The sequence below is a fragment of the Daphnia carinata genome, chromosome 1, assembly GCF_022539665.2.
Source record: "Daphnia carinata strain CSIRO-1 chromosome 1, CSIRO_AGI_Dcar_HiC_V3, whole genome shotgun sequence".
Classification (NCBI taxonomy): domain Eukaryota; kingdom Metazoa; phylum Arthropoda; class Branchiopoda; order Diplostraca; family Daphniidae; genus Daphnia; species Daphnia carinata.
Genome location: NC_081331.1, coordinates 11063899 through 11078748, shown reverse-complemented (window position 1 = coordinate 11078748; position 14850 = coordinate 11063899). Strand labels below are relative to the sequence as shown.

Here is a 14850-nt window from a genome sequence, read left to right as displayed (position 1 = left end):
GACCTACCGAAATCAGAAGACATTTTTTTAAGCGACTAGAAAATTGTTGAGCGACGTATGCACGCGCATGAAATATATCCAGCCCACCTTTTTCTCCACCCACCCGGGAACAAATCAATATTCCAATTAGATGTCAGCACTGCGTTTCACTAATATCGCCAGACATTTTTTATTTTTCACAATTTCTTTCGTTGAAATCCTTTGCTGCCGTATGTGGATAGGTAAAACGTGATCGACGTTTCCTGGACTTATACATTTGAAACAAGCGCAAAATGCAAAAATCCATCTGCGATTGCAGTGTGATATAAAAGAAAAAGACTGTTGGTCGAAACGGAACAAAGAGTGACATCTTCGGATATACGCGTCGTTTCCCTTATTAATCAATCGATAAAACATCGTAATGAGAAAACAGAAAACTATTACTTTCCTCGGGAAAAGCGTAATTTTCCTCTTCAACCTTTTAAACAAAGGAACACATTCACTGCCACAATCCCACCACCCCTTCGACTCATCGCAGAGTTTTAAAACAAGGTTCGAGTCGGATTGTAAAGTGACCACCTGATGGCCATACCTTTAGAAACCGATCACAGCACAGAGTTAATAGTTATATAAAAAATACACCTAATGGTACCAAGCATTTTAAAGGGGTTGTCGAGTACGTTCCGATTTTTTTGTCATGTACAGATACGGTAGTTTGAAAATATGTCAGGTGGGAAACATGAACACCTTGAGGCCGTCGTTTTTATTGGGTCTTAACTCTTTAAGGAAAGAAAAAAAGGGTGGAAAAAGAGGAAATTTGTGAAAAAAAAAAAACAGACAATTCTCGGACAGCCTCATGCTGTTCTTTATGGGAAGGAGACAAAAAAAAACGAAGTGAATTTTTGAGACCTTGAAAAATTAAGGCTTGTTTTTTTATCCGTAAGTGTGTAGTGGCTCGGAAATAGAACTAAATACATACACCATATGGCCGACTATAGAAATACGTTTTCGAAATTACTCTGAGGGTATTGTGTACAAGTGGAGTTTTCTGTCCAGCCGATTGGTGTTTAATCGGGCGGATCTATATCTACGTAATATTATTACGTCACGTTACCTGAATTGAGCGTTTAACTATTCATCAAAACGTGAAAATATCGTTCAAGTATTACACATCATGAAATCGAAATTTCAAAGAATAAAATGGTCGGACCGTCTGACTACTCCGGCTCATCACACCGACTTAAAATGGATACACTTTGGCTGCAGTCGGCACATAAAGTTGTTCATCATCCACAGTTATTAGAATTTCTTTTTTTTAAATGGCCTTTCCATAACATGTCACCGTGCCTGGTATATCGTTCGTTTCTAATATATCCTTTCATCATTGGCGATGATGAGAATGCTGGCTAATTGTTGTATAAATTCTAATATTAATGAAGAATAAGTTGCTCTCTGCATACTTTTTTTTCCTGTACGACTATTCCGGTTCGTCTACAACGAATTCGTGAGCTGTATTATGGACTATACGCTAATCAAGTTACGATTAATACCTTCCCCAAAAAGTACTATGTAGACTGCATAAAGAATAGAATCCCGGGCAGGGCTCAACATTTGTGTAATCGACTTAGAATAAGGACTCGGCGCGTTTTCTTTTTGCGTTTGTTTTGACTGACCTTTAACGAATATCATTGATTAGGTTGCACGACATCTGGAGTTCACGCGTTTATAAGGATGCATCTGAATGAAACGGCTGCAAAATGGCGTATGCTTAAGGGTCGTAGGTCGAAGAACACATGTTGGCGTCAGCCCTGTTTGCTTTCAGTTGTCTTATCATTCGAACTCACTTGAAACTTACTTGATGTCCATGATTGTGTCATATCGGCTAAACAGATGAGCCAAGTAGAATGTATCAAACGAGAAACAACATCAAAATGCATAGCTCGCTGTTCTGTTGAAGAGAGGTCATCAAAAATTGCACTTCGCATGGCAGTTTGATTGCACACGTCTCATGTATCCTCTGTATTGATACGTGGATTGATTTTTCCTCCTCCTCACTCTTTTTTCAAAATGTTTCCCTAATGGTTGAACGTCAGAGATGACGGAACGTTCTAAACATCATTTCGTGTATTTATTTCTTTTTTTATCTCACGTTCTTTTTTGTTGTTGAAACTTTAGACACGAACAAAGTCTAAGTAGTACTCAGATAGTGTGTGGTTAACTTCGTCATTTGGGACAACGTTGTATTATCTAATAACAACAAAAAACGCATAATATTCTGGGTTTACAAAGGATGGTATAACATCATACGTATACCGTTCTCTTAGCTCAACTGTTTAACGGTGTAATGTCGTTTACCATTAAACGGAATTTTTAGAAAACATGCCGACAACAATCCATCCCCAACTGATTGTATTGATAGTGATAACATTTTTTTCAAATGTAACAACAACTAATCATAATATTAAATAGGGAAACGATTGTGTTTACTCTATTACGTTCATCGCCCTAAAGAAATCATTTAAGACAATTATAAATGTGATCCCATCGAAACATTGTTCTTCATTTCGTTCGAGTCCCTTGACGTATCAGATGCATCGCACTTTGCAGCTATCCTGCATTTCAGTGAAGGTTACAATTAAAGTGGAAGGAGCAGGTACGTGAGGTGATTACAGCATAAAGGGTAGTGATAAATGTTTGGGCAACAACTCGGTGGTCCAGTTAAAAATTTCTTTTTCAAAAAAGATAAATGCTTACATAGCTACTGAACCTCGTTTTGAACTGCAGGGAAAATACAATATACACTGGTCATAAGGTTTCGTAAGAAAAAACACAAAAACATAACCAGAAATAATAACCATAATGAGCTACTGTTTCTTCTTTTTTTTTTAAATCTTTTTTCTTTGTTATAAAAAAAGGATAATAATAAAAAATAAATAAAAGGGTGGGGGTGGGCATCAATGGCCGTCATAAAGTTCTGAATATTCTTCCAGCGCTTCGTACAATTCTTCCATGGTCCGCTGGGTTAGAGTCACATCAGCTGATGCTTGTTCGTCCACCAGGGCCACAACATCGGCTCGATTTAATTCGCTGTAGCTACTCCCGCAACTGCTGCTACTCGATTTCGAATCAGGCGAAGACGGATCTTCGACAGATGAAATGCAATAGTTCTGATGCGTCGACGCCTTGGCATCGAGCACGTCTAATATTTCATCATCGACCATCGGGTCGAACTGGTAATCGGGTTTGACCCAATCGAAACCGAAATCGGGAACATTCACTACCTGATTAACTGATTGTTGAATGGCTTGCATAAACTGTAATGCCATATTGGCCATTTGAGGCGGTTGTTGTTGTGGTTGTTGTGGTTGGTGTTGTTGGTAAGCTCGATAAGGGTCTTGTTGGCCTGCCGGTGTGCCAGTGTTACCTTCTAAGCAACAAGATGAGGAAGGATAAGATGAGGACGATAAACTCGATGACTGTCGATTAATGTACGGTTCGTTCGATTGGGCAGCGCCACTAGGATACGGTGGTGGGTAATGATGTTGCTGAGGTTGAACCGGTGGGAACTGATGATGAGGTAGGTAACTGCTTCCAGAGGCATCCCGTTCTGTACTGCAGCCGCTAGTGTACGTTCTAGGAAGTGCACCGTCGGACGTCGGAGCATAATAGGATTGAGCGGCGTCGGTTACTGGGAAACTAGACTGAACAGGGATGGAAGGATCGGCAGCTGCCATGACAGGTACACCCACATCTTCCGGTATCACTTTACATTCGGGATAAGGGTTGATCTTCAAATGCTGCAGCTGATGTTGTATGGACGAAATCTCATCATTTCCTAAAAGAAATTGTTCGTTCACGTTTTTTTTTTCAATTGCATATATTACATAACAGGGTAACGATTGAACGCGGTTCTTACCTAACTGTAGATTGTGACGGTTATGTGTGTCGCTCAATTCTCGCAGATCGCTCAGTTTCGTTAACAGTTTACCGAACATGAATTTCGATCGATGGGTGCCGAAGCGCCAGCTCATGTAACGTTCCAGTAGCGACGTGTAGTAGGCCTGGTATTTCTCGATCCATTTGGTCCGGATGAGGCCGGCCCTTTCGGGCGTGAACAAAACAATCAAGATAAGTAACATGATGGTCGGCTCGTCGACGCCCATCTGTTGGATGCAGTTGATGAATTCCATGTGCATCTGGAAGATGCGGTTGGACGTCATGTGACCGATGTTGTCCAGCTTGAGGACTGGCGCGTCTTTGTACATGGACATGTTGGCGTTGGGCCAGCGATTCTTCAATGGGTCGTAGACTAGAGCGCCTCTCAGCACGCACATCTCCAAGACGCCACCCTTCAAAAGGCAGCTCTGATCTGGGAATGGTAAGCTGGAAAAATCGGCCATCAGACGGGCATAGAAGGCGAACCGACGTATCAGAGTCCCAAACATCTAATTTTTTTCCACCAATATTTTAAAACCATGAATCAGACCAAATGATGTTGTAGAATTCATTACCTCCATGACTTGAACTCCGGGCCGGTCGTTGTCGAAGAAGCGCAGCTCGGTGCGATAAGGAACGTGTTGGTAGGCGTGCATGTATTTCGTGACGATCGATTCGATTTCCTTGATTTCAACCGGAGCCAGGAAATCTATCATCCGTTCGATCTGCGGCTCGTAGTCGCTGCCACTCGTCGTTGAACCGCCATCATCCGAGGAATAGTTGTAGATCGATTTGCCACCGGTCGTCGTCGACGTTGCTGAAGCCGCTAATTGTTTGCTGAGTTTCTTCTCAGCTCGAGCTTTCATTAAAGCTTTGCGTTCTTCTTCGGTCATGACCCAACTCTTTTCCATCCCGATTGCGAAGCATCTCTTCATCCGGCAATACTGACAGCTCTTACGATTGGATAGAGAGATGACACACTGACCACGGTGCCAGCATTGGAAATGTACGTAGTTATCGTTCTGGATGGAACGACGGAAGAAAGCCTTGCACGAGTCGCATGACAGTCCGCCGAAATGATAACTCTTGGCGATGTCGCCACACACACCGCAGTACTTGACCACGCCGCCTCTTCCACTTGGGGGTATGACCGGATGAACTGGAACAGTTGAAGGGCCATTCTCTAATTTGACCGCTGGATGAACGCCACCGTGTAGGAGTAGGTTAGAAGTGACGCTGTAATTCTGATAGGTAGGTAGCTGGGAAGACGGATCGATGCCGCTCATGCCGATGCTGTTCAATGGATCCATGATGTTGCCTACCGTCACGGCCAGTGTCAAAGACTCTACTGGAAAATGTACGAAATAGAAACAAGATTATTAATGTACAAGTTCAACGGTCATTTTTTAAAAAAGCAACAAGCACCTCGCAACTAATCTGTGCAACCTGCTACTAGCTGTTCTATATCGAGTTATTACTTCATATCCTCATTGTTACTTGTGTAATCAAAAGCTATTTCGGTCACGACATGAAAATTATCTTGCCACCTTTTTTTATTTTTATTATGCGCAGTTTGTTTCTCGTTCTTTCTTCAACTCCATATCTTTATTGAACCGTGCTCCGAAAATAGATTTTAGAAAAAAAAAATGGAAGCAAACAAACGGCAGTTCGTGATTTCCCAGCGTTGCGTAATTTTTTCAAATCGACCTGTCCTCCCTTTTTCTGCTCCTTGGAAATTCATAGACATGACGAGTGCCTGACTGTCTTTTAATAATTGGAGAGCAGCAAGAATATTTTTTCGTTTTCTCCGCCTTAGATACACATAAGAGACACCGGTGAAAAACACACACTCCTCCCTTAAAAATGATTCCGACAGCAAGGCATATCATTATGAAAAACGCGTGATGCTCTTCCCCCCTCCTTTCGCGGTCCATTTCTCATTCCTAATGAGGCGAGCAAGGATATAGTGCTCTTCCTTGTCAAGTGATGATTATTCCTCACTGTCTTTACTAAAGACGTACTACCGGAAACTTTGCCTTAACGAATCCATATACACGTCGCGTAAAGAGAAAAGGTAAAAAGAAAAGAGAACAGAAAAAAAGAATTTTAACGAAATATGTGAGAAAGACAAGGCACGTGATCAATTCGTGCTGTCACGACAATGTAATCCTGCACGCGCGTCCATTTTTTTTTCTTCCTTGCGTCTAATGTTGTACAGCGACCTTTACAATTCCGCGTGACTTTTCGAAAACTTATGGAAGCCACAGAAAAGGTCTGCATTGTGCATATTAGAATATCGATTGATAAGATAAGACGCTTGGGAAGACGTAAAAATAGAAAGAGGCAAACGATCATCTTGATATCGATCGGGTCCTATAGACTTTGCGTTCGCCTCTGTTTGTCTGCTGCCCACTGATTTCGTTCTCTTTTTTTCTCGGTCCTACGAATGTATTTCAATAGAGTTACGCTGCGCCAACGTAGTTTGTATCGATACGTTGCTAAAGAGCTCAGAATTCACGATAGGATGGAAAGACATTCAACTGACATCACTTTTTTCTTGATTTCCGTCCTTGTCACAAAGGAAGAGATTATTAGCCAGTATTTACGGATTGAACGGAAGACTTTCAAGCTATATAGTCTTTGATGAATTCAAACTTTGCCCAAGGGATCTGCGTGTTGGCGCGTACTTCAATCGAAGCTCTATACACGTATTGATTTGTTTCATACAGAATGTAGATGCCTATTTTATTTTCGCTTTTTTTTGTAAGACTTATTTCTGTTTTTATTGGATTTTTTACGTTTTCGACTCCCGCGGGATATTTTGAGATTCAGTTCACGATTTGCCGATTTTGTTTTTGTACTGGAATGTATCAAACGCAAAAACGCGTGGCAGTCAGCTGTTTTTAGTTCTTACTGGAAACGTGGGGCTATGCATATACAAACGGTCACGTTGAAAGAGAAAATCGGGACTTGGGCAACTTAAACCTCTACGTACCGCTCCTATGCCTGCAGGCATCAATTAAAATAATAATTTAAAAAAACAAAGACAAATTTGGATGCATTTCTCCTCGTAGCGTTTTTTTCGATACAAAAATAGAAACAAAACCGGTTGGCCTAAAAAAAAGGACCCTTTTAGGTTAATACGGACGCTTCATTTTGTTTACCTGTCCCGACCTATAGTCAACACGCTTGTTAAATATGATTCATCATCCAGCCAATGTATATAATTTTGGTTGGCGAGACCTGAGGCGCTTAAAATTTAAATGTCACGTTGAGGTGCAGCGAAACCAAACAAGTTGACACATTAGTTGTCCATAATGTGCCAAAAAGATTTCGTGTATATCCCATTTTTTTTTAGTCGGATAACAAATCTTGTTTCAACACAAGCAGGATATATCTTTCTTTACTCTCTATCCACATACAGATGCAGTATAGTGAAAGGTGTCGAAACATATCATTAAAACAAAAAAAATCTTTATTTACACTTCCCCTTTTTTTTTTTTGTTTTGGAAAATTCTTGTCTAAAACTGCAACGGTTTACACAACCGAATTTAGCCTTACGGCCAGGAGGCTCCTTATGTTTCGGTGACCCTTGTACTTCTCCATGTCCGAGCGTAAGAGGGCACAAGCCATGAGCGGCGGAAACATTATGTATATATACAAACGAGCAGATGGTAACAACACTGACGTCATGGCGCGCCGGTATCCGATTCGGAATCCAACTAGCGCACGTACATATTATATACACCATTTTTATACCGAGCTCTTCGGGAGGGACGTATATTTAATGAAAGAAACAAGTGTGAATCTACGCATGAACGGAAAAATGACTGTCCTGTGTTATTTCTTTTTTTTTCTATCGTACTTCGTTATTCGTGAGTGAACGCACACAGGTGCCTTGAAAAAAAAAACGAAACTAAACGATGTATATTTCTTCTTTTCAAACCGGATCGATGCCGTGTACGGACATTGATATTTTAGACGAAAAAGAATATAAGATACAATGCTCAAGAAAAAATCGCGTCGGGAATGAGAAAGAGGAGACAGACATTGTATGTGCATGCTCTCTGTTCCGCAAGGATGACTACCTTCTCTCTCTCTCCTCAACGCTCGTCTTTGATTGTAAACAAATCTCAAATGAAAATGGAGAGCTCAGAATTCTCTCCTATTTCGGCTGCGGGTTTCCCGCTTTGTAAACTCACTGTGCGTGCAGCCGTCTGATAGAATTGGACACACTTGTTTTCGGCTGCGTAATAAATAAATTCGTACAACTTTTCCATTGCCAACTGCACGTATTAAACTTGTTTTTCTTTCTGTCCTCGAGCCAAAATTCACTTACCTTTAGTTGTGAGTCGAGAAAAAAACTCAAGGTGATGCACTAATGCTATCTCGTTGCGTTTATAGTTTAAGTCAAATGATCACTGTCTCATTGGCACCAAATATTCCATTGTTAATCACGTGGGGGTGAGGCAACACTAGCAACTTGTTGTGGGACGCAAAAAAACACACACACACCCGTCACACTGAGATCCCAAAAATAAAACTGTGGCGTGACGGACAACAGAAAAATGATGATCCAAAGCGACTGATTTAGTCGAAAGTTACCGAGAAACTGATGGAAGGCTTAGTTGGCCGCGTTAAAAAAAAAAAAAAAGGAAACAGGTCGTAAAATGGGGAAAAAAAATGAAACCCTGCTGCTTACTGCCGAGAAAAAAAAGAAAAACAATAAACTGGTGGAGACTCTCTCCTTGACTTGGGCACTTGGCCACGCTCAAAGCCACACTGGTGGGATCCGGTCGAAGTTCTCTGTTTGAAAAGGACGACCAGCTGAGGGCGACCGTAGAGAGAGACGGTGCAACATTGGGAGACTGTCAGCCTCGGCTCGCAGTTCTTACCGTCAGCAAAAGAGACAAAATAAGGAAAAAAAAAAAAAAAAAAAGAAAAATGAAAAGAAAAAAATAGAAAAAGAGAAAAGAAAAAGAAGGAAGGGAAAATCACGAAGCGAGACCAGGGACGCGCAGACGCTATGTCATGGCACTTAAACGCGCAGGACCCAATCAGCACGGCGGTCGTGGCGCGTTCATTTTTCGTGCAAAGGCCAGGAGGTGGGAGAGGGGCGGGTACTTTGTGACGTAGTCGAAACCTGGAGATGTTGTTCAACACGATCGTTACGGCGCTGCCTACGTTCCCTTTTTTTCCCTTTATATTTTCCTTTTATTTTTTTCTATGACGATGGTGTTGATTGATATCATCGTGTCGTTTAACGTAAAAGTTTTACTGTGACGGCATGCCGTCTTGAAAAAAAACACACGTCTTTTAAGGAAGGAGGAACGAGCAATCACCACAACTGTTAGTTTACCTGTCTGCAGGTGAAAAATGAAAGAACTCTACAAAAAAAGGAACGCCAGATTTTTTTACCGTTCAATATCTGCACAGACACTCAATCATTTTTCTCCTAGTACATTTTGTTAGTTGCTACACATAACGCCATCTAGGATTTTTCCCGAGTACTTTTCTGTTTTTTTTTTTATTTAGGTTATCGTGCGTTGCGCTCCCGTATTGTCAATGTATAAAAAAAAGAAAGATAGACAGTGCATTGAAGTAAACACAGATGCTGCTAAGCTCGGGGTATCAAACGAGAATTCCTCTGAAGGCTAAATACTTTATCGTGTTTAACTTAAAGGGGGACAAAAAAAAATTGAAGGAATTAAAAGAAAAATAAAACAAAGAAGCAAACAGGCTCGCATTCCAGAAATGAGAGAATGCACAATTGAACAGGCCCTTGCGTAATTCGTGCGCCGAGATAATCATTTGATCCGGCTGTGTACGTCACTAGGCATTCACACGGGCTCATTATCGAACAAGTGGTTGTTTGCCTCGCGCCTTCTTCAGAAATAGCTGAGGCAATGAAATATCCAATAGGTCGGTATCTTGTCAAAGTCAATGTCGAGCTACAAGAAAGACATGGCCGCCGGCTGTGACCTTAAAAGCGATAGAATTTATTGATCTGGGCGATCTGTCATGGGTGATTCCTTTAGAGCAAGGGCTGGCAAAAATGAGTGCGCATGATGGATCACTCGTCTAGTTCGTGCAGGCAACTAAAACTACGTGAATTATTCATTAGGTAATACGATCGAATGACTGTCCAAGAGCTTGTCTTCGGCTGCCATCTAACGGCCACTTACTGAAGCCGATCGATTATCGTTTTGCAGGGCAAACACGCGCACACAAAGTCTGAGAAAATCCGGTTTGTAAATGGGACAAAAGGAAACGAACAAACTCAATTATTGTTTAATAAACCTGTAATTACAATGCCGACAACGTGCTGTTGGTATTTGTGGTTAAACGTGTGACCGTTTTACTTAGCTGACTCTTCTCCCACAACCACAATCCTCGCATGTTAATAAATGGTAAGCAAAATAATGACAATAAAAAAAAATTTGGAGATTTGTCACGCTTGGAATCAAATAAAATCTTCTCGACTGTGAATTCCCTACCTTCTCTTTGGAAAATTAGTATGGCTTTGTATGCTCTCATGAAGACTTTATAAAAAGTTTTTGAATGGCGTTTTAAGCCCTGCAGATCAGCCGAACGTGTGTTATCGCCTCGCTGGTAACGCTAGCTCGATTTCACTCCCGCCTTGTCTGAACCGGTTTCAGAATCGTCATGGGTGATACTTGCACTTAATCTCGGTTTACTAAATTTTCACCCCAAACAAGTACTATTGAGAGATCGCCGTGAGCTATGAAAAGATTAACATTTCAAAAGTTAATGACCGAGAACCGTCGCCTGTCAGCTGAACCAATCGATTAGTTTGCAACACTCACGCAATAGTCCGGTGACCCACCCTCTTAAATTTCATATTTTAAAGTATGAAAAGATGAAACTAGGTATTGTAATATCTATAACTGACGTTTGTTTCATGAATTTTACCAGTTGTCCAGTTCATATTGACATTTAACATGTCATCACAACCGACGTGGCATCGCTGTATGCTAATCAGCTGTGAGTTGGAGTGGAATAAAATAGAGAAGCGCGTATACGATACCTGAGAAGGCGGTGTAGTGCTCTAGGGGTCAACTACAGTACTTCGCAATAAAGAGACATTTCGATCGATGGAAAAACAAAAAACTGGTAATATAAGCAATAGTTCACGTTATGCGATACATAAATTCATTAAATCAAAAGGTGTAAATATGTAATTTCTGTTAAAGTTGCTCAGTTCATTCCCAATTTTGCGAGCTTCCATCAATAACCACCAGGTGCTCCTTGCAGATGACGGAACGCTACATAACCGAACTTGTCTTGATTTCTCTGTCGTGACTTCTACTGCTAATGTCATTCGCCGTGTCGGTGTGTATGTGTGTGTGTGTGTACAATTTGCTCTACTACTTTCGTTTTTTTAAAGTTCTGAATCGGTTCATTTTTGTGATTGTTAGAGGCGGGAGCTTATGTTTTTATTACAGGATCGTCGGGAGAGTTCTCTCCTAAAACTGATTAAGAAGTAGTAAAATAACCCATTTCGAAAATGAATTCAAACGGAACAAATGCCGAAGAAACCGACTGGAGTGATGGAGGGATTCCGGCTGTTCTGCAGGCATCGACGGAGACCAGCTTGAAATTTGCTTGCTTAGTGAGATTCATAGAAGCAAGTCATGTTTCTCGAAAGGAAATCCTTGAAGCTGTCCTTTATCTGGTAATTTTCAGTTTCCTAATGTATTTATTTGCTATACAGAATCAAATTAGAAATATCTTTACGATAGCAAGTCATCGTAGTTTCATTCTGTTGCAATTTTATAGGTAGTGATAAGAAACATTTTAGTTGTTTGGCGAGGATATTATGGTGTGCTTTTACATGGTGCATCATTGTGATGAACACCACATAAGCATCAATACTGTTTATACTCTGCCAAGCTTGTTTTGTTTGTTAACAGTCATATTTTACCAATTTATAGTAACATACACATTGCAAATCAAAACAAGATAACAACATCAATATTTGTAGTTCAGCTTCTAGGTAACTTTTAGACAGAGTTACTTGCCTGTTAGAGCATAAATTCAAGTCAAGGCCAGTGCCTCAGTTTCTCTGTCCTCTCTTTTGTGTCTTCTTACACATGTGTTGTTGAACCTAGAGCTTTTATACATATTCAGTATGAAAGTATGATTTGGTGCCATGTTTTAGTCAATAGTTTTTAATTTGCTTGCCTATAATTTCTTGAAACATGAACCTTCTTTGCACCCGCAATAAATTGCAATTAGATTGTCTCGGAAGTTTTGGGAGAGCTATGTGAATTATGGATGAATTACATGGCCGTTGTGCCAAAGTTTGTTTAGTTCTTTTCGGCTGCTCGTTGGCGTTGCAAACGACTAGCTTTGATCCGTGTTTTCCCCGACCGAAAACCTCCTCAAATTTGTTCATGCAGAATGTTGATTCCTATGTGATTCATCTTTGTAGTTGGTCGGTGGCGAGTTTGACATGGAGCTCAACTTCGTGATCCATGACGGGGAATCGGTGGTCCACATGCTGGCCTTTCTGGACAACTGTCCATGCAACTTACAAGTAAAAACTGAAGTCTCTATTGAATGGTAAAATAATTTGACTCATTTTTGTTATAAATTCCACCCATTTTAGGCGGAAATATGGAGCATATTCATCGCCATCCTACGCAAGAGTGTCCGCAACTTACAGGCTTGCACAGAAGTCGGCCTCATCCAACCCGTTTTGGCACGTCTGAAAACGGCTGAGCCAATTGTAGCTGGTACGGAATAAATCAAAAGTTTCATTTGCTCGTTAACAGCTCAGTATTCATCCTGTCTGTCGTTGGCAGATCTCCTCGTCGAGGTATTAGGCGTGTTGAGCAGTTACAGCATCCGAGTAACAGAATTGAAATTACTATTTCGGGCCATGCGAGCTGTAAACGGTCGTTGGCCGCGTCATTCTGTCAAGTTACTCCACGTTCTGAGGCAAATGCCGTTACGAAGTGGACCGGAAGTTTTTATAACATTCCCTGGAAACAAAGGTTTGACTATAATAAATGACAATTCCTTTTGGCTCCATTAATGCTTGGTTTATCTTTTGGAAATCGTTGCAGGATCGGCTTTAGTCTTGCCACCTATGGCTAAGTGGCCGCAAGAAAACGGCTTCACGTTCACCACCTGGTTCCGACTTGATCCCGTCAATGCCGTCAACATTGAGCGAGAGAAGCCCTACTTGTATTGCTTCCGCACCAGTAAAGGTTTGGGTTACTCGGCCCACTTCGTCGGTAGCTGCTTGGTTTTGACCTCGACCAAGGTGAAAGGCAAGGGATTCCAGCACTGTGTCCAGTACGAGTTCCAGCCGCGCAGATGGTACATGCTGGCCGTGGTCTACATCTACAATCGGTGGACCAAGAGCGAGATCAAGTGTTTCGTCAACGGTCAACTCGCTTCATCCACTGAAATGACGTGGTCCATCTCGACGGGGGAAGCCTTCGACAAGTGCCACATCGGCGCCACCCCGGAGTTGGACGATGACCGCCTTTTCTGCGGGCAAATGGCGGCCGTTTATCTCTTTAGCGAAGCTCTCTCCGCCCACCAAGTCTGTGCTATGCACCGGCTCGGCCCGGGCTACAAGAGCCAATTCCGTTTCGAGAATGAGACTCCCGTTCACTTGCCGGACAACCACCGGCGCGTCTTGTACGATGGGAAACTGGCCAACGCCATCGTCTTCATGTACAACGCCGTGGCCACGGACGGGCAACTTTGTTTACAATCGGCTCCCAAAGGCAACCCGTCTTATTTCGTCCACACCCCGCACGCGCTTATGCTGTCCGGCGTCCAGGCCGTCATCACCAATTCGGTCCACAACACGCTCAACTCTATCGGCGGCGTCCAACTGCTTTTCCCGCTCTTTACCCAGCTGGACCTGGCTGTGGAGAGTTCCGTCGCTGGCGATGTCAAAGAGAATGGAATGGAAAGTCAAGACGAACGAGATTACACGGTGTGCAGCAAACTGGTGGCTTTCCTCTGCGAGCTGATCGAGAGTTCGCCAACGGTCCAGCAGCAGATGATGCAGAACCGGGGATTCCTAGTGGTCAGCCACCTGCTGCAACGCCTGTCACGCAACCACCTGACGCTGGACGTCCTCAACGCCTTTTTGAACTTGACAAAGTTCCTGGTCACCTCGCCGTCGCCCAATGCCGACATCCTTTTGAAGCAGCTGCTGGACCACGTCCTATTCAATCCGTCGCTGTGGATCTACGCGACGACGGAAGTGCAGACGCGACTCTACTCCTATTTGGCCACGGATTTCGTCCACGATACGCACATTTACACGACAGTCAGGCGAGTGTCGACAGTCCTGCAAACGGTTCACACGCTCAAGTATTATTATTGGGTCGTGAATCCTCGGTCGGCGTCGGGCATCACGCCAAAGGGATTGGACGGCATCCGGCCGTCCCAAAAAGACGTGCTCACCATCCGGGCATTGATCCTTCTCTTTCTGAAGCAGTTGACAATGATGGGAGACGGGAGCAAAGAAGATGAACTTCAAAGCATCCTCAACTACTTGACAACAATGAACGAAGACGAGAACATCCAGGATGTATTGCAATTGTTAACTGCCCTGTTGGCTGAATTTCCAGCAGCCATGGTACCGGCTTTTGATGCCAAACAGGGCGTAAGGGCCGTCTTCAAACTGGTGGGTTCTCCTAGCCAGTCAACAAGGCTGATGGCATTGAAAATCCTCGGCTTCTTTTTGGCTCGATCGACGCACAAGCGCAAGTACGACGTTATGACGCCGCACAACTTACACATGCTGCTCGCCGACCGGTTATCGATTCACGAAGAGTGCCTCACGTTACCCACCTACAACGTCCTTTATGAAATCCTCACAGAACAAGTAGTTGAATCTTTTATTTTTTAATCTCTATAAAATTCATCTTAAATGAATGCATC

At 42.5% G+C, this 14850-nt stretch overlaps 2 protein-coding genes across 8 annotated transcripts in view; one reads left to right on the top strand and one right to left on the bottom strand.

Moving 5' to 3' along the window:
- Positions 1-2205: 2205 nt before the first annotated feature.
- On the bottom strand, positions 2206-8782 carry LOC130695875 (ecdysone-inducible protein E75-like). Of its 2 annotated transcripts, none has more exons than XM_057518944.2 (4): positions 8255-8782; positions 4491-5263; positions 3896-4424; positions 2206-3814 (listed from the first exon to the last, which is right to left on the bottom strand). In XM_057518944.2, the coding sequence occupies exons 2-4, from the start codon at positions 5223-5225 to the stop codon at positions 2934-2936; spliced, it is 2145 nt and encodes a 714-aa protein (XP_057374927.1). In that variant the 5' UTR covers positions 5226-5263; positions 8255-8782; the 3' UTR covers positions 2206-2933. The 2 variants fall into 2 exon arrangements, with proteins under 2 accessions (XP_057374927.1, XP_059353418.1); XM_059497435.1 differs by having other exon boundaries at positions 4491-5260.
- A 2452-nt stretch (positions 8783-11234) lies between these two features.
- The window catches only part of LOC130695853 (neurobeachin-like), a 31587-nt gene continuing 27971 nt past the window's right edge, over positions 11235-14850 (top strand). For 2 of the 6 annotated variants that reach the window (XM_057518926.2, XM_059495420.1), the window contains exons 1-5: positions 11237-11611; positions 12371-12475; positions 12548-12674; positions 12744-12935; positions 13008-14794. In XM_057518926.2, the coding sequence (XP_057374909.1) occupies positions 11444-11611; positions 12371-12475; positions 12548-12674; positions 12744-12935; positions 13008-14794 (2379 nt within the window). In that variant the 5' untranslated portion in view covers positions 11237-11443. Of the gene's footprint in view, positions 11612-12370; positions 12476-12547; positions 12675-12743; positions 12936-13007; positions 14795-14850 lie in introns of all 6 variants that reach the window. The other 4 variants (XM_059495424.1, XM_059495422.1, XM_059495427.1 and 1 more) reach the window with 4 other exon arrangements.

Excerpts from the sequence above, each read along its gene's own strand:
- LOC130695875 (XM_057518944.2), bottom strand. The coding sequence starts at position 5,225 with ATGGATCCATTGAACAGCATCGGCATGAGCGGCATCGATCCGTCTTCC. Across the intron at positions 4,425-4,490 it reads CCGGAGTTCAAGTCATGGAG|ATGTTTGGGACTCTGATACG; the intron begins GTAATGAATTCT and ends GAAAAAAATTAG. Across the intron at positions 3,815-3,895 it reads CCGTCACAATCTACAGTTAG|GAAATGATGAGATTTCGTCC; the intron begins GTAAGAACCGCG and ends AATTTCTTTTAG.